The sequence below is a fragment of the Aulonocara stuartgranti genome (assembly GCF_965226115.1).
Source record: "Aulonocara stuartgranti genome assembly, chromosome: 8".
NCBI lineage: Eukaryota > Metazoa > Chordata > Actinopteri > Cichliformes > Cichlidae > Aulonocara > Aulonocara stuartgranti.
In genome coordinates this window covers 28916379-28936569 of record NC_138959.1, presented here as the reverse complement: position 1 = coordinate 28936569, position 20191 = coordinate 28916379, and the positions used below count along the sequence as shown (strand labels likewise).

General features: G+C 43.8%; 1 protein-coding gene across 7 annotated transcripts in view; it reads left to right on the top strand.

The window, feature by feature from the left end:
* The window catches only part of LOC309713590 (rho GTPase-activating protein 23-like), a 76805-nt gene that overhangs the window by 27853 nt on the left and 28761 nt on the right, over positions 1-20191 (top strand). For all 7 annotated transcript variants that reach the window (XM_082545346.1, XM_082545345.1, XM_082545347.1 and 4 more), the window contains exons 2-4: positions 12333-12524; positions 13488-13518; positions 14030-14122. In XM_082545346.1, the coding sequence (XP_082401472.1) occupies positions 12333-12524; positions 13488-13518; positions 14030-14122 (316 nt within the window). The remainder of the gene's footprint in view (positions 1-12332; positions 12525-13487; positions 13519-14029; positions 14123-20191) is intronic.

Genomic DNA, 20191 nt, shown 5'->3' with positions numbered 1-20191 from the left:
GCAGTGTCTAACCGGTCCAGGAGTTTGTCGACCCACGGCATGGGATAAGCAGCAAATTGCGTTCATCCTCGTGAATGAACTTACGGATCATGGATTTTAAAGTCTTTTTCAGCCACCCCACCAGCCCGTCAGTTTGAGGGTGGTAGACGCCGGTCCAAACAGATTTAATGCCCAGTAATTCATACAGCCCTTTAGTGTCCAAGACATGAACAACGTGCCCTGGTCAGTCAGTTTCGCTTTTGGGATACTGACTTAGGAGATGACGTGAAACAGTGCCTGCGCCACACACTTTGCAGAAATGGTGCACAACAGCACTGCCGTGGAATATTGCGTTGCATAATCCACCAGAACTAATACAAAGCTATATCTGTGTGCACTCCAGTTAAATGACCCGATGAGGTCCATGCCAATGCATTCAAACAGAACCTCCATTAATAGTAGTAGGCGCAAAGGCACTTTTGGAAAGGCCTGCTGGTTAACCAGCTGTCACTCTGAGCAGGAAGCGCACTATCGGTGCACATCCGCTCGGATGCCCAGCCTGTAAAATCAGGCACCAAGCAGATCACACAGATGCAGCCTGTCTTTAATCAACACAAAATGCGGGTAGGTCCACGCTGCATCAGGGCGCACCAAGTGACCCTCAGTTTTTATCACTCAGTCCCTAACCCCTAACCCTGAGCAAAGGGTGTCAACAGCTCTTGCGGAAAATCTTTAGTGGAATGAATCACTGGAGTCGGCGGGGCCTCACAAGGCCCTGCCACCTCCTCCTCCCCAAAGTCACCATCAGATGCCCCCGCGTCCACCGCTGAGCACAGCGCAGACACCACACCCCGCTAAAGGTCATGAACACATCCCGACACACACTGCCCCAACAGGTTACTAAACCCCAGTCAATCTGTCCCCAGAATTAAGGAATGCGTCAGGCACGGGCTAACTGCAGCCTTTACTCTATGCGTTTTGCCCTTGTATTTAATTTGCAGGAGCACTATGGGATATTCAATTCAATTCAATTCAATTTTATTTATATAGCGCCAAATCACAACAAAAGTCGCCTCAAGGCGCTTCATAGATACAGAGAAAAACCCAACAATCATATGAACCCCTATGAGCAAGCACTTTGGCGACAGTGGGGAGGAAAAACTCACTTTTAACAGGAAGAAACCTCCGGCAGAACCAGGCTCAGGGAGGGGCGGGGCCATCTGCTGCGACCGGTTGGGGTGAGAGAAGGAAGACAGGATAAAGACATGCTGTGGAAGAGAGACAGAGGTTAATAACAGATATGATTCAATGCAGAGAGGTCTGTTAATACATAGTGAGTGAGAAAGGTGACTGGAAAGGAAAAACTCAATGCATCATGGGAATCCCCCGGCTGCCTACGTCTATTGCAGCATAACTAAGGGAGGATTCAGGGTCACCTGGTCCAGCCCTAACTATATGCTTTAGCAAAAAGGAAAGTTTGAAGCCTAATCTTGAAAGTAGAGATAGTGTCTGTCTCCTGAATCCAAACTGGAAGCTGGTTCCACAGAAGAGGGGCCTGAAAACTGAAGGCTCTGCCTCCCATTCTACTTTTAAATACTCTAGGAACAACAAGTAGGCCTGCAGAGCGAGAGCGAAGTGCTCTAATAGGGTGATATGGTACTACAAGTTCATTACGATAAGATGTGGCCTGATTATTCAAGATCTTGTATGTGAGGAGCAGGATTTTGAATTCAATTCTGGACTTAACAGGAAGCCACTGAAGGGAAGCCAAAACAGGAGAAATCTGCTCTCTCTTTCTAGTCCCTGTCAGGACTCTTGCTGCAACATTTTGGATTAGCTGAAGGCTTTTCAGTGAGTTTTTAGGACTTCCTGATAATAATGAATTACAGTCGTCCAGCCTGGAAGTAATAAATTAGCGTCACTCTGAGACAGGATATTTCTAATTTTAGAGATGTTGCACAAATGGAAGAAAGCAGTCTTACATATTTGTTTAATATGTGCATTGAAGGACATGTCCTGGTCAAAAATGACTCCAAGGTTCCTCACAGCGTTACTGGAGGCCAAGGTAATGCCATCCAGAGTAAGACTCTGGTTAGATACCATGTTTCTAAGATTTTCAGGGCCGAGTACAATAACCTCAGTTTGATCTGAATTAAGAAGCAGAAAGTTAGCGGCCATCCAGGTCTTTATGTCTTTAAGACATTCCTGCAGTTTAACTCATTGGTGTGTGTTAACTGGCTTCATGGACAGATAGAGCTGGGTGTCATCTGCATAGCAGTGTAAATGTATGCTATGTCTTCTAATGATGCTGCCTAAGGGAAGCATGTATAATGTAAACAGAATTGGTCCTAGCACTGAACCCTGTGGAACTCCATAATTAACCTCAGTGTGTGAAGAGGACTCTCCATTTACATGCACAAACTGGAGTCTATTAGATAGATATGATACAAACCACTGCAGTGCAGTACCTGTAATACCTACAGCATGTTCTAATCGCTCTAATAGGATATTATGGTCGACAGTATCGAACGCTGCACTGAGGTCTAGCAGGACAAGCACAGAGATGAGTCCACTGTCAGAGGCCATAAGAAGATCATTTGTAACCTCCACTAAAGCTGTTTCTGTGCTGTGATGAGCTCTGAAACCTGACTGAAACTCTTCAAATAAACCATTCCTCTGCAGATGATCTGTTAGCTGTTTGACAACTACTCTTTCAAGGATGTTTGATATGAAAGGAAGGTTGGAGATTGGCCTATAATTAGCTAAGACTGCTGGGTCTAGAGATGCTTTTTGAGTAAAGGTTTAACTACAGCCAGCTTGAAGGCCTGTGGTACATAGCCGGTTATTAGAGATAGGTTGATCATATTTAAGATCGAAGAATTAATTAATGGCACGACTTCTTTGAGCAGTTTTGTAGGAATGGGGTCTAAAAGACACGTTGATGGTTTGGAGGAAGTAATTATTGAAGTTAACTCAGAAAGATCAATTGGAGAAAAAGAGTCTAACTTATCATCAATGGTACTAAGAGTAGCTGTAGATAATATTACATCTGTGGGATGATTATTGGTAATTTTTTCTCTAATGATAAAAATTTTATTTGTGAAGAAGTTCATGAAGTCATTACTAGTTAACGTTAAAGGGATGGTTGGCTCAAAAGAGCTCTGACTTTTTGTCAGCCTGGCTACAGAGCTGAAGAGAAACCTGGGGTTGTTCTTATTTTCTTCAATCAGTGATGAATAGTAAGATGTTCTGGCTTTGCGGAGGGCTTTCTTATAAAGCAGCAAACTATTTCTCCAGGCTAAATGATGATCCTCTAAATTTGTGACACGCCATTTCCTCTCCAGATTACGAGTCATCTGCTTTAGGGTACGTGTTTGAGAATTATACCACGGAGTCAGGTACTTCTGATTAGAGACCTTAGTTTTCACAGGAGCTACAGTATCCAGAGTATTACGTAGTGAGGAGGTGAAATTATTAACAAGATAATCGACCTCTGTTGGGGTAGCGTTCAGTGGGTGGATTATATTCTTAAACTTAGTTACAGCGTTTTCAGAAAGACATCTACTTTGATAAAGTCTACTCTCCACCGCTGTGTAATTAATTATTGTAAATGTTATCAGGAAATGATCAGACAGGAGAGGGTTTTCAGGAAACACTGTTAAATGTTCAGTTTCTATGCCATATGTTAAAACAAGATCTAGAGTGTGATTAAAGTGGTGGGTGGGTTCTTTTACATTTTGAGAGAAACCAATTGAGTCTAATAACAGATTAAATGCCATGTTGAGGCTGTCATTTTTAGCATCATGATGTTAAAATCACCCACAATAATTATTTTATCTGAGCTCAGAACTAAATTAGATATAAAGTCTGAGAAATCAGACAGAAACTCTGTGTAAGGCCCAGGTGGACGATAGATGATAACAAGTAAGACTGGTTTCTGAGTTTCACAGCTGGGGTGGACGAGGCTAAGCATCAGGCTTTCAAATGAATTAAAAGTCTGTCTTGGTCTTTCATTAATTAATAGACTGGTGTGAAAAATTGCTGCCACACCGCCTCCTCAGCCTGTGCTTCGAGATTTCTGGTTGATTCATTTAAACTAACATAATCATCCTGCTGCAACCAGGTTTCTGTAAGGCAGAGTAAATCAATTTGTTGATCAATTATTAAGTCATGTACTAACAGAGACTTGGAGGAGAGAGACCTAATATTTAATAATCCACATTTCACTGTTTTACTCTTTGGTTCAGATGTATTGTTCTTCCTTTGTAATTGTTTATGTTTAAGTTGTTTGTTGCTGGTTCTTAGTTTGTTTTTTGTCTTTTTGGAAGCTGACACAGTCTCTATGGAGATGGGTTTTTGGGGGGGTAGCAGGAGGAGAGAAGCTGCAGAAAGGCGTGTAAGACTGCAACTCTGCTTCCTGGTCCCAACTCTGGATAGTCATATTTTGGGGGGTTTAATAATGGATGTCCCCATGTACACACCTGACCTCTACCCACTATGCCTGCAACAATGCCCCGGGTCGAATAATCAGGCTCCTTTTTATCTTAAAGGCCTCATAGTACCGTGTCACCCTAATAGAGTACTTCACTCTCAGACCCCAGGTCAGTGGTATTTAAAAGTAGAATGGGAGGCAGAGCCTTCAGCCTCCCATTCAGCCCATCTTCTGTGAAACCAGCTACCAGTTTGGTTTCAGCAGACAGACACCCTCTCTCCTTTTGAGATTAGGCTTAAGACTTTCCTTTTTGGCAAAGCACATAGTTCGGGTTGGATCAGGTGACCCTTAGTTATAATGCAATTGGTCTACGCTGCTGGGGGCGTCCCATGATGCAGCGAGTGTTTCTTCATTCACCTTTTTCACTCACTATGTGTTTATACATCACTCTAAGTTTATCCTTAGTTATTATTAATCTCTGGCTCTCTTCGACCACCTGTCTTTGTCCTGTATTCCTACCCTAACCCCCAACTGGTTTCAGCAGATGGCCATTCCTCCCTGAGCTTGGTTCTGCTGGAAGTTGCTTCCTGTTAGAAGGGAGTTTTTCCTTTCCACTGTCAACAAAGCAATTGATCATAAGGGTTCATATGATTGTTGGGTAGGTTCTACCTTACAATGTAAAGAATCTCGAGGTGACTGTTCAAATTGCTATATCTGCTCATTCACAGCTGTCCACTATCAGTTCCTGTCCCCTTCGAGGTCTTAGGCATGATTAGACAATGGCCACCAGCCACATTGGCCAGCCTCCCTTAAGCACTTCTCCCTGAACCCACTGCGGTAGAGCCACTACAGCAGGGCAAGAGCCGAACAGAGAGTGAATCGGCATCCCAGGAGGTAATAGCAAAGAGAGTTGACCGCCCACCTGATTGCCAGACAGTTTTTTTCTACTGTATTGTACCTGAATTTTTAATAAATAATAACCAGCTAGCCCCAAGAACCTCACCTCCTTTTTGGTCTTGGGACATGGGTAGGATGCAATAGCTGCTGTTTCGTCTGTCTGGGGGTACAGCTGCACCGTATGCAGACGCAGGATTAGGACTCTCTCTGTGCATTTCAGGCATCTTTGTGGAATAAAACTCTGATTTCTTTCAGAATTTTATTCAGATGCTGGTCCGAATAGACTTCACCGTAACTCATACAGCTCCTTTATAGTACAAGACATGAACAATGTGCCCTGGTCAGTCAGTATTTCTTTGGGGATGCTGAATGACCTGAAACAGCACCTGCATGACACTCTTTGCAAAAATATTTTTCAGCAGCACTGGTTCGAGATAGCACATTGCATAATCCACCAGAACTAATACAAAGTGATATCCTTGTGCACTCTGGTGAAATGGCCCAATGAGGTTCATGCCAAACAGGACCTCCATCAGCAGGTTATAACGAGCCGATTGCACCGGCCACAACAGACTCAGCATTATTCAACAGCTATTAAAATACCCAAGCAACCACAGAAAATAGGAGAAGCTCTGACCCTTTCTGTAGAGTGGTGTTTTTAGACCAGTACAATTTATTGTCAGTATGTACTGTCAGGTATTTATAGCCCTCCACAATGTCCACATTGAGCCCCTAGATTGAAAGTCACTGGTTGTCTGGTCCAAAATCAAAGTGCACAATCAATTCCTTGGTCTTTGTCACGTTGAGTTGCAGATGACTCTGCTTGCACCACTTGACAAAGGAGTCCACCACAGCCCAGTACCCTATCTGATAACCCTTACTGATGCATCCAACCACCACACAGTCATAAGAAAATTTCTGAAGCTGGCAGGTCTCTGTAGCCGAGTGGCTGAAGTCCATGATGTAGAGCAGGGGCCTCGAACTCCAGGCCTTGAGGGCCGGTGTCCTGTTGGCTTTAGATCTCACCCTGGGTCAACACACCTGAATCAAATGATTAGTTCATTACCAGGCCTCTGGAGAACTTCAAGACATGTTGAGGAGGTAATTTAGCCATTTAGATCAGCTGTGTTGGATCAAGGACACATCTAAACCCTGAAGGACACTGGCCCTCGAGGCCTGGAGTTCGAGGCCCATGGTGTAGAGGGTGAATAACAAAGGGGAAAAGACGTCCTTTGTGGTCCCTTGGTATTTCTGATCACCTTGTCAGAGACACAATGCTGAAGACGCATATATTGTGGTGTTCCTTGTCAGGTAATCAATAATCCAGGACACTAGACAGGCATCCATCTCATCGCTGTCAGCTTATCACCCAGGAGGGTCCGCCTTATGGCATTAAATGCACTGGAAGTTGAAAAACATTACCCTCACAGTGCTCACTGGCCTATCCAGAATGGCATAGAAGTGACTGAGCAGGTAGATGATGGCGTTCTCAACTCCGAGGTGGCACTGGTAAGTGAACTGATGATCCTGATGTGAGGATAAGAGCTGATTGAGGATAAGGCTTTCCAGGGTCTTCATGACGTGGGAAGTCAGCGCCAGAGGTCTGTAATCCTGGTGGCCACTGGGATGGGTGTCTTTAGTACAGGAATGAGGGCATGATGTGTTCACAGCACTGGGACCCTCTGCAATCACAGGCTCATCGTGAAGAGTTTATCAAAGATTCCACAAAGCTGAGCGCACAGGGCTTTAGGATGCAGGGATTCATCACGTCTGGTCCAGCAGACTTGCCTGAGTGGAGTCTTCTCAGTTTTCTCTGAACCTGGTTGTGAGTGAAAGTGACAGGTGGGGGGTGGGGCGTCAAGGACTTTCACAGGAGGCTATGGTGTAAAGTGGAGAGAAAGTGAGAGAGAGTGGCATTGGCTCTGTCTTCACCACACTCTGCCCCTCTGCTATTGAAGGGCCTGAATCCAGTGACTTCCACCCATTCCACTTCCAACCATGCCCCCGGATGAACCAGGGTTTGGTGAACCTGGATCTGCATACATTTTGAGTCCAGCATAGCCTAAAATTTACCCCATTGTCACCTTACCAGAGTACTGTGCTTCTCTACTGGACCAGGGGAACGTGTCGGAGGGCCAGCATCACAGAACACCTGTCACAGCTCCATGAGAGGGCATTCTCGGCCAATGTGTCCCGCCTGCTCGCACCTCCAGCACTGCTGATGGGCAGGGCCCAGTGACTGTAACCACTGGGACCTGCGGAGAGACAGCATATGAAAAAGGATTAGACAAGAAACATGATGAGACATGATCGATCCTCCGTAGCAGCCAACCAAGTTGGGGATGTCCCTGCCACACTGCCAGGGTCAGCCAGACTTGGCCAGGATCATGACAACTTCGAGGCTCATCGGTCAGTGACTTTTGAGCCCCTCCACAAACTGTTCGAGGACAGTTATATTTAGCAGCCGAGCCTTTCCTGGCGTGGGACCATACAGTAGCCAGTGGCTACAGCATTGTACAACCACCTGGCGTAGGTGAAGGGCTGACTTCATAGTCAACATTCTCTCCTTGCCGTGTGACGACAAAGGTCCTTGCCACTTGAAAAGTCATTTTGAGCTGGATGAAAGGAGAAATGCTAGTACTTTATCTCGGAAAAAATTGTCTGAGCCTTGTCCCTGTGTTGTACAGGCGCTGCTGACATTCTTCCATACTAACCTCCCCAACATGTGTAGCTTTTCACTCAGGTCCAGAATGTATAAAATGTTATTCTTGCCTGGGCTTGGACCGCCCTCTCAGTTTTCTTGAATTAGGTTCAACACCTCCAACATCTTCTCATAGGGAGAAAAGCCCAAAATTGCCATGACATTCATGGCCATGATGAGTGTATGGAAACTTCTGACCACAACTGTAGGTTACCAATGACCTGGTGGGTGTTTAAAGGCCAGTTAAGGAACACAAGCTTGCACAACACAAGTAAGATCAGTCTTTATCACTGTTTCAGTGATAGGCACTAGTATTCACTCTTCTGCCTTCACACATATGAGCTTGAGTGATCCCATTCTTAATGTGTAGAGTTTAGTGAGATGTTGGACCACCCTTTGCAGCGATGTTTATGGTACTTTTTTACTATTTTTCAAGAAGTGTATTTGTGAGGACAAACATTGATCTTGGATGAGAAGTCCTGGGTCACAGTCTCTGCTCTAATTCATTCCAGAGGTGTTTTGTTGGTTTGCAGACTGGACTCCATGTCTTTATGGACTTGCACTGGTGTGCAGTCATGTTGAAACAGGAAGGGACCATCACCAAACTGTTCCCACAAAGTTGAGAGCCTGAAATTGTCAAAAATGTTTTGCTATGCTGAAGCGCTAAGAGTTCCTTTCACTGAAACTAAGGGACAAACCTAACTTGTGAAAATAAATTATTATATGTATTAATTGGATAGCCAGATAGGGAAGTGTGATTCGTCAATCCAGAGAATATGTGGCAACAACACTGTATCTGACGCTTTGCATTGCGTTTGGTGATGTAAGGCTTTGATGCAGCTGTTCGGCCATGGAAACCCACCACCCACCTCTTAATTTTTCCTTCCCACTGTCGGAAAACTGCTTGCTAATAGGGGGTCATATGATTGTTGGGTTTTTCTCTGTATCTGTTATTGTACGATCTACTGTACAATATAAAGCGCCTTGAGGCGACTGTTGTTGTGATTTGGCGCTATATAAATAAAATTGAATTGAATTAAATTAAATTGAATTGAATTAATGGGTGAGTTGCTGTCATTCCCAACTTGAAATATTTATTATCAAGGGAATTTCACAATTAGACTTGTTGCACAGGTGGCAGATCCTGAGAGCTCAGTGAATTCCACAAATGTTTGTAGAAGCAGTTTACACAGGTGCTTTGTTTTATACACCTGTGGCTAATGTTCCCTCTAATTTTTCATATGTCTGAGCGAACACACAAACTCCCTGAGCGGACACTTGGACCACTGTGAGCAACAGCAGACGTGGTCACGCCAGCATCGAATCCATCCAAGTCACGTGGTTTATTAAAATAGTCAAATTACAGCATTTACATTTATGTTAGACTACTTTTAATTAAGTGCTTTATCCCACTTACAATGAAAATTTAAAAAAAATCTTGTTCATGACCTTTGTAGTATGTTAACACTATTGGAAGTAAAAATAACTTGAACTCCAACAACTTCTTTTTTTTTTATAAAGCTCTGACTTGTATTATGAGTCTGAGTCTGTGGTCTGGGAGAGAGTCCTGTAACTCTCTGTCTGCAAAATACAGTATATAATGACCAAGTAACTGAGTTATGCAAACAACAAAGTTTTTTGCAGCTGTTTACCTAAAAATGCAGCCAAGGCGGTTTTTAAAATAAACATTTCAAACTATTTACAGAACAATCAGCTGTTCTGCATCAAATCTGATGCCACACAAATTATTTGTGCCACTCCAAAAAATAATTTCTGTCCACTATGAGATAAAGGAGTGAACAGCCTGATACCTGCAGGCCTGACAACAGGAGATGTATCACTCCTGTAACACCTGTAACATTCAGCAGTCGCCTCATTGTTCTGACACACACAACAAAACTATTGACCACACTACACACTAACTACACACTAACTACACAAGATTTGTGCTCACATCTCAAAACACCACCACGTTCCCCCTTCCTAAACAACTAAATGCCATGTTGCCATATCAACATGGCATTGGTCGACATGGTACATTCTTCGACCAATAGGAAAGGCTGGGGGAGGGAGGCTGTTTTTGCTCACAGGCGGAGAGTGCTTTCCTTTCCTTTGCTGTTTCTTCTTCCAGTAAATATAATCAACAATAGTATTCAGGAAGAAAAACAAACATTGCAGATATTTTTATCATAACTCTGGTTTTACGTGGCCGCTCAACACAATTTAAAAACTGGTATAAAGTCCACACTTTGTCCGTCAGTTGTTCCGTCTGTCCTGCTCACATCTCCAATGGTTGTACACGTTGTCATTAACGTGGCTTCACTCCACATCAGCCGCTTTGCTCGCTAAAACACCAGTGTCGGCACATAAGGACGCTGTCATAGCCTGTCAACGACGTGGATTAGCTGCGTATATACGAATGTGAATCGCATTATTGGCTGGACTATGGGATAAGGTGGCATCGTTCTAATCCTATACAGGAGCAGCCAGTCACTGACTCACACTGCAAAACAGGATTGTTAAAGTATTAATTTTAATTTCAATTCAGGTTAGATTTTTTTTTTTTTTTTTTTTTGTGCGCAACGCAGATTTTCTGTGCGCATAATGCGCACGCGCAGCTTAGAGGGAACATTACCTGTGGCCAATGGAAGTGATTGGAATTACTTAAATTCAGTCTTTTAGATGGGTGATTTTTTTTGTCCATCTGTGAACAAGTTCCAGTGCAATTGCTTTGCTTAGATCACTCAAAGACTTTTGACCATTTGTACTACTCTGCAGGTTCACTATGGACCTAAAACGTGTGCAGGTAACAAACTTCAGCTTCTGCATCAAACTGAGCCATTGAATATTCATGTTGATAGTCATGGCCACCAACAAGAGCTGTGTCTCCACTACAACCCAGTAATAATCAGGAGTTTTAGTGTTAAAGTTTACAGGTTCATAGCATACCTTACACCTATTCTCGGATTCCTTCACTGACTTCCAGTGAGATAAAGCTCTACAGTGATAGGCCCCTGCTAAGCAGCAGAACGTCTGAGACCTTCACTGCAGCCAGCCTCTCTGATCCTCTAACCAGGGCTTTTCTTACTGTCCCTCACTCTAATTTTACAATCAGAGGAGATCAGTTACCAGCTTGCCTGACTCTGTTATTTGTTTCAAATGACTGCTGAAACCCAATTTTCAGCAGTTCTTAACCTTTCCTTAATCTTTTCCCTTTTATTTTTGGTCATAGTTTGCAACTGTATGCGTGTTTGAACATGTTTACTTAACTTCTGTATGTGGCTTTTTTTAAAACTGTGAAGTGCTTTTGTGTTTAAAAGTGCTATACAAATAAAGTTATTATTGTTGTTGTTGTTGTTGTTGTTCTGTCATGGCAGAGTTCTGAAAGGCTGTGAACAATGGAAAGCCCTGAGCAGAAACTACCTGCTCAGTGCTGTAGAGTGTGCTAGTGTTGCATTGCTTTTAAAGTATGCATATAAAAGTTATTACATTCCAGTTCTTATATGAAACTAAATAAAATCGCCATCTAATAGCCATCACCATCACTGTCTTCTGTGAAAAATTTCCATGTGACCTTTCCAATGTGTTTAGCAGTAAATGGAAATCATTGGTAATCACCTAAACGTATCTCTACATTCAGTTACACTTTCTGCCAAATAGACGTTGCATCAGATGATGTGCTATGCTCTCACTCATTTCCCCAAACCTAACAATCAAATGATGATGTGTATTTTACCTTTAGTGGCCAGGCATGTTTACATGCAGGATATCCTTATGAACTTTAAACATCATGTAGTACACATAGTGCATCGCCTGCTTGAACTGATTTGATGTTGGGCTACAGTCCTGGAGAAATGTAGAATGTAAAACGTAAAACCGTTCACCTTCTGAACCCTTTACCTCCTTTGTCAGTTGTTTATCTTATTTTCCAGATGTGTGTTTACAAGCCCTGATATGTTCCTGTTGTTTAAAGACTTATTTATAGGTATATATTTTTAACTCTTCCATTGTTGGCAGGAAGTAAAAAGTGGAATCATATGTGAGGTCACTGGTAAAGTTTCTTTGTTAAAAATATGATGCATCCTGCAATTGGTTGGATTTTATAATGGTCAGATCAGGCAGTGTCCTCAGTTACTGAACCACCCGCATCCACCAACTCACGCTTCCTTAAATGTGTTCAACTCTGTGGCCTGAAAATGATACTTGTGATAAACATCACTTCAAAGTTCACACAGTAACATTTCATCCGTCTTGATTTCCTTTTGAGAGAAAAAGAGAAGCCAATGTTTACTGATCTAAACATTTATTCCATCTCCTCTATAGGCTAAAGAGAAGAGAGATGGCATATTGTCATCCAATGAGAACAGGTGTCGGCCACTATCATCAAGCGAGGTGGAGGGCGTATTGTGGCATGGCCCACGGACAATTTTTCTGCAGAAGAACTCACAGGGATTTGGCTTTACTCTGCGGCATTTTATTGTCTACCCACCAAAGTCCTTCCTCAATAACCTTAAGGTAAAATACTGCTTTCATTAGATGCACTTGAACTTTGAACTTTTCTTGTATTTGAAATCTGCATTACATTAACTCTCTGAGGTCTAAGCCATATTTTGAAAAATGGCAAAACTGACTTGTTATTAATAAAATGTGAATATATTTTGATGTATGTTAGAATTGTTATTAAAACCAACACTCCGTATTCTGATTGCCTAGGGTTATTTAGGATTGGGGTTTCCTGACAGTAATTTGAGCTCACAGGGTCAATCGAATTTTGTTAAATAAAACTTTGGTAACTTATGAGGTGTGGAACAACTATTGAACATTCTGGTAAGACTACCTATGTTATTCTAGCACATTTAGCAACTTCTCTTGCACTGATTGTTTTCTGGAATCAAAACTAAACTTAAAAAGTCTGAATCTGAATAACTCAACCCCATATACCTATATCATATATCATATTTGTTTTTGGGATTTTTTTTTTAGCTTATTAGGACTAGTGACATTCTCTTAGCTACTAACAGACATCATTAATATCATGTTAATGATGTCATTTGGTAAGTGGCAAAAGGGGAGTGAGGAGTTGTCCTAAAATACTAAATCAGTGTTTATTATTATTATCATCATCATTATTATTATTATCATTATTATTAGTAGTAGTAGTAGTCGTAGTAGTAGTAATTTATTTAGAACATTTTTTATTGTTTAGCCATTTTTGTGTGGTGTAGCAGCAGGGCTCAGTGTATTTACATAGGGCTTTAGGTGCCAAGGTCAAGAATCAAATAATTCAGCATAGTATCAAAAGCCCGACGTGGACCAATTAGACCACCAATCCAACTGACAGAAAGCAGCATGTTAATGTGTGAGTGTGTTTATGGGAAACTCAGGCAGAATGCCATGGAGGCAGAGAAGCAGCAGCCAGACCTGGAGCAGTGCCCTGTGGTCTTTCTTATCTTAACACCTGCCCTGTTTCTTTCACAGGATGAAGAGAATGGAAATGGAAATGAAAAAGGTAGGTGTTTGCTGTTTCTGCTAACTTAATCAACCCCCCATTTTTTCCAAATGTTTACACATTTACAGGGGGTCGGATTTATATAATGAATCACATCAATATTACTTCTAAGTGTCTCAACATGTCCTTGGGCCCCTATTGTGTTATGTTTTGTAATGTGGTAAATGTACTGGATCTTATATAGCGCTTTAGTACTATCCCAGAGCACTCAAAGCGCTTTATACAGCATGCCTCATTCACCCATTCATAGAAGTTGCAACATTGTATTTCTCTGCTTAAGTGCAACATTCACACACATGTGATCCATTAGAGAGCAACTAGGGGTTAATGTCTTGCCCAAGGATACTTGACATGCAGACTGGGGCAGCCAAGGATCAAATCACCAACCTTCCAATTATTAGGAGACCAGCTCCCCAAACAACAAACAATGAGGATACGGGTTTATTTTGTTTGTTTTTACATTTACTTAGATCTGATATAACACTGTGGGCTTTAATGGTACTTTAACCAGGTTGCCAGAGGTCTTGGTTGGAGCCAATGGACACGATCTTCGTGAAGAGTGTGAAAGAAAATGGTCCTGCCCAACAAGCTGGACTGTGTACAGGTAGGAAACATGCATCTTCACAACATGAATTACACACTTCATTCTGTGGTTAAAAATGTGAAATTTCCAGCTACCTAAAAACAGACAGTAACAGCTTTGGTTAGAGGCATTATGTTTTTGGATTGTCCAATCTAATATAAATGTATTTTGCCAGAAATGCCGGAATCTCAGGTTAAAGCTCACAAAACTATTTCAACAACCACCAAGCAGCTAAAACAGCAAATGATTAAAGAGCAGGTAATGGATTCGGCAAAAACATGTAAACACAAAGCGCAACCCAACAGCACATACGCAGACATGCCGCTGGGACATCTCGCAGATTCTGAAGCTGCAGGTTTCGTCACTCTCCGACCAAAATTCACTGAACCAGCAGCAGAAGAACATCGTCATCAGTCCATCACACTTCCTGTACAGCTCTCTCTCTCAGTTTATTTCAAGACTAGTTTACCATCAAAAATCTCTGTTTCCTCCATTATGTGCTTGGTTATTACCCTCAAATTTCTGCTATTCAAAGGATACTTGCTGTACGGAAGAAATTTGAGCTTTTACAAATTATACCTAATTATAAAACTCTTAGCTGTGTCTCTAATAAAACCTTTGTACCTTAGTTCTGCTTCACTTCAGCAGCATCAGGTAATGTTCATATGCACAATATACTGCAGAATATTTTTAAGGTTATTTGCTATAAAAAGACAGGGCAGGAAAATCTCCTTCATGTTTTTCTGTGTTTTATCGTCAGTTACTTTGAGACAAAGACCTCTGATGAAGTCTCATGAGCATCAGCTTTGTTGCTTACATAGATATAAAATTATGGATATGTACTGATAAATAATCATAATTATAATATTTCTAACTGTTTGAGTCAAAATTGAAGTGAATTGAATTGAACTGAATTGAATCGAATCGGGACAATGTGAATCAGAATTTAATCAGTCAATCAAATCAGTGACGATACCCAGCCCTAATTACAACATCTTAATTAGGGATGGGTATTGATAAGATTTTCACGATTCCGATTCCATTTTCGATTCTGTTTAACGATTCGATTCTTTATCGATTCTCTTATCGATTCTTTTTTTTTTTTTTTTTTTTTTAATTAAAGGAGAACACTAAGGGTTAGGGGCAACTTTTTTATATCTTCTCTTTGAACAAGGTAGAAATTTAGGAGTAACATGGCCTTACAAACCCAACAGTGAGATCTTAAGAGATCCTTAAGAGATCCAGCCTACGGCTCTTCAATGGGGTGTCACAGGGTCCCCAGGGAAAAAAATTGTAAATGTAAAATAATAAAATAAATATTCGTCTGTAGCAATAACAAAGTATAACATAAATTATTCTGTAGCAACTACACAAGAATATCCAGTAATGTCCCTGCCTACAATTAAACACATTCACTTACTGAAAATCGGGGGCATCTGCTGTGGCAAATGGGTGCAAGCCTTTGACCACAAACTGAGTCTCTGCTCGGTGACATTCGTCTATCCTGGCCTGAAAGGAGACGCTACCGGTAGACTGCAGCGAGAACTGCCAGCATCTGAGCCAGACTCTGTCTCATCATGGTCACCTAAATGCACAGTAATGGTTTTGTAATAAGGCAGATCACGCTAACATAATATGCACTGTTAGTTGATTATTTACCTGCCGCATTAACGGGAGAGGACGTGCAAACGTTACCGCTGCTGCTGGGTTGAGATTCACGAGTCCGGAGCGGAATTAAAAACATGACATTCATTTAAGGTCATCACGTGTTTTGTCAGCAAATGCTTTTGCATATTCGTAGTGTTTCCTCCCTTAAATGAATGAATGAATAAATCGATAAGGGAATCGTTTGCAAAAATGGCAAACAATTCCAAGGAATTGAAACAGTGGGAACCGGTTCTCAACAAGAACCGGTTTTTGATACCCATCCCTAATCTTAATACAGCCAGCCAAAATATGCGATAATAGCCGACCACTAGCTTTGACAATAGAATGAAGTACACGATCATTAGCCTATAAAACTATTCAGATCTATTCTCAGTAACGATCTGAATAGTTGTTTAGTCTTGGACCTGTCTGGGGTCATACATGTCAACATGGATAAAATTTACTGGCATAGTCATAAATCTTATTAAAAGATTATGGTATAATCTAAAACTGAATTATTATAATAACATATAACAATGTAATTTTATGACAGATTCACACCTATATGTGTATGTTATCATATCATGTATATGTTAATTTTGTATTTGGAACAATGTCAAGAACAGAAAGAAAGAGAACTACAGTGTCCAAAGATGTGCAGTCAGTGATATTAGGTCAATTCCTGAGTCTAAATTACAAATAGGTGTGAATGTGAATGGTTGTCATTCTTCCTATGTTAGCTCTGCAAATACTTGCAACCTGTCCAGGGTATACCCGCCTCTCACACTATGGCAGCTGGAATAGCCTGCAGTCCACTCATCAAACTGAATTGGATAAGTGGAAGAAAATGGATGAATGGACAGATTGAAATTTCTTGTCTTTACCTGTCTTCGCAATATAGAGTAGTAAGACTTAAAAAAGTTTGTTCAGAGACTAATAACACACTATCCATGAATAAATGGGTTCAAAAGTTACCAAATTTGGGTGGCTGTAGCTCAGGAGGCAAAGCAAGTCATCTACTGAGTGGAAGGCTGGTGTTTCAGTCCCTGCCTGCTCCAGTCTGCATGCCACATATTTTTAAGTTGCTTTTTGATATATCCATCTCTGTCACGGTCGATAGCAGGGACTCAAGCACAGAGCAGGTTGACGTTTCCAAACACAGTTTATTTATAACACCAGTGCAGAATATATACAGTGAGGGGGGAAATCCAGGGTTCCAAAGGTCCAAGGGGAAGCTCTCTCACACTCGTTCTCGTCTTCACGCCCAAATCACACACGTTTGCACAGCAGGATGGTCACAAGTCCGGGGAGGAAAACTATCACACAGGAGAGGGAAATTACTCACAAGTCACAAAACACTTAAGCAAAGATTCACAGGAGCTGAGAGGATCACTAACGTGTCTCACACAATCATCCAGCGACGAGAGGATCTGCGTCCCAGCCTCAAATAGTGGACAGGTAATGACAGCTAATCACGAACAGGTGTGTGGGCCAAGGGCGGGAGCCCGCAGTGAGCTCCGCCCAGGCAGAGAGAGGGAGAGGGAGAGAAAGAATACAAAACACATGTAGCCTTGCGGGGCCGGCTGGGCAGACACGGGGACCATGACAGTACCCCACCCCTCAACGGGAGCCTCCCGACGACCCACCAGGCTTACCTGGATGCCTGCGATGGAAGTCCCGAAGCATATCCTTATCCAGGATAGCCGCCCGAGGCACCCAGGAACGTTCCTCTAGCCGGTAGCCCTCCCAATCCACCAGGTACTGAAAACCTCTACCCCGGCGTCAGGAGTCCATGATGCGGATGATATTGTAAACCAGCTGGCCATCCACGAGCCGGGGGTGGTGGCGGGGGCCTGTAAGGAGGGCACAACGGGCTGGAGGGCACAATGGGCTGGAGAGCACCGGCTTGACCTGGGACACATGACAGACATTATGAATCCACATGTTGCGCGGCAGTTTGAGACAGACAGACACAGGATTGACAATGGCGTCTATGGGAAAAGGACCAATAAACTGGGGTGACAGTTTCTTGGATTCGGTCCGTAATGGCACAAAACCAGTAGACAGCCATACCTGTTGTCCGACGGTCAGCGAGAGCCTTGTTCCGTTCTGCTGTGCGGAGTAGAGCGGCCCGAGTCGCATGCCAGGCACGGCAGCACCTACGGAGGTGAGCCTGCACAGAGGGAATGGTGTGCTCACCTTCGATCGCTGGCAGCAAAGGCAGCTGGTAACCCAGGGACGCTTCAAAAGGAGACTTGCCCGTGGCGGTAGAGATGTGGCTGTTGTGTGCGTATTCAATCCACGGAAGCTGTTCACTCCAGGTTGATTGGTTATGTGAGGCGACACAGCGGAGGGCAGCTTCAAGCTCCTGGTTGGCCCGCTCCAATTGTCCGTTACTCTGTGGATGGAATCCGGAAGAAAGACTGACCTTGGCCCCCAGCGTGGAGCAGAACTCCCTCCATACTCGGGATGTAAACTGCGGCCCTCTGTCCGAGATGACGTCCTCAGGGATCCCATGGAACCTGAACGCATGGGAGGTGAGGAGCCGAGCCGTGTCCAGGGTAGTGGGGCGCTTCAGGAGGGCAACGAAGTGTGCAGCCTTAGAGAAATGGTCAACAATGGTAAGTATTGTGGTGTTACCTGCAGAGGTCGGCAGACCCGTGATGAAATCCAGAGAGATGTGCGACCATGGATGGGCCAGTGTGGGAAGAGGCTGAAGAAGACCCGGTGGAGGACGGCTGGAAAGTTTGTTCTGGGCACACGTTGAACAGGCTGATACATACTCCCGGGCATCCTTAGCCATGGTGGGCCACCAAAAGTAGCGTCGGAGGAAGGATATGGTGCGGAGGACCCCCGGATGGCACGAAAAACTGGTGGTGTGAGCCCACTGGATAATTTGAGGGCGGACGGCTAAAGGAACGAAGAGGCGGCCGGGCGGCCCGGTTCCCGGATCTGGTTCGGTTTCTTGCGTCTTCTGGATTATTGACTCGATCTCCCAAGAAACAGCTCCAATCACACAGGTGGCCGGGAGAACGGGTCCGGGGTCCGATTCCTCCCCCGTGACGGAGAACTGCCGGGACAGGGCATCTGGCTTCACGTTTCGTGACCCTGGCCTGTAGGTGATGGTAAAGTCAAAACGAGTAAAGCACAGCGCCCACCTGGCTTGCCGGGAATTGAGACATCTGGCCGAGTGAAGGTATTCCAGATTTTTGTGATCCGTCCATATGACGAACGGCTGCGCTGCTCCCTCCAACCAATGTCTCCACTCCTCCAGAGCAAGCTTGATGGCCAGGAGCTCCCGGTCCCCGATGTCATTGTTACATTCTGCGGGAGAAAGACAGCAAGAATAGAAGGCACGGGGTGAAGCTTACCGTCCTCCTGTTGGGACAGGACTGCCCCCACCACGGAGTCCGATGCGTCCACTTCCACAACGAACTGCCATGTGAGGTCCGGTTGCCAGAGAATCGGTGCAGTGGTGAATCTCTCTTTGAGCAGGGTCAAGGCTTGCTGAGCGGCAGAATCCCACTGAAAAGGAACTTTCGGAGAGGTGAGTTTAGTGAGAGGGAGAGCGATTCTGTTGAAATCACGGATGAATTGTCTGTGGAAGTTTGCGAATCCCAAAAAGCGTTGCAGTTGCCGGCGATTTGGAGGTGTGGGCCACTCCACCACCGCTCGCACCTTCTCCGGGTCAATCCTTAAGTTCCCCCTCTTGATGATATAGCCCAGAAAAGCCACCGAGGTCACGTGGAACTCGCACTACTCCCACTTCACAAAGAGCCAGTTTTCCAAGAGGCGTTGCAGGACCTGCCTCACGTGAACTTGGTGCTCCGTGAGTGTCTTAGAAAAGATCAGAATGTCATCCAAGTACACAAAAACACAGCAGTTAACAAAATCACGAAGCACATCATTAACCATTGCTTGAAACACAGGAGCATTGATCAGACCAAAAGGCATCACGAGATACTCAAAGAGGCCCAAGTGTGTATTGAATGCAGTCTTCCACTCATCCCCCTCCCTGATGCGCACCAGATGGTAAGCGTTGCGGAGGTCTAGTTTGGTAAAGACAGTCATGCCCTGAAGCAGCTCAAAAGCAGAGGAAAGCAACGGCAAAGAATACTTGTTCTTTACAGTGATCTGGTTATGGCCCCAATAGTCAATACATGGGCACAGCAACTTATCCTTCTTGTCCACAAAAAAATACCAGCCACAACAGGGGAAGAGGAGGGGCGAATCAACCCCGCTGCAAGCGACTCCGTGATGTAATGTTCCATAGCATCTCTCTCAGGCTGGGAGAGGCTGTACAGTCGGCTAGACAGCAACGGGACTCCGGGAAGGAGATCGAAAGCGCAATCGTACGGGCGGTGGGGGGGAAGGGACTGCGCACAATCTTTACAAAACACATCCTGCAAATCATGATAAACCCACGGAACCGCTGAGAGGTCT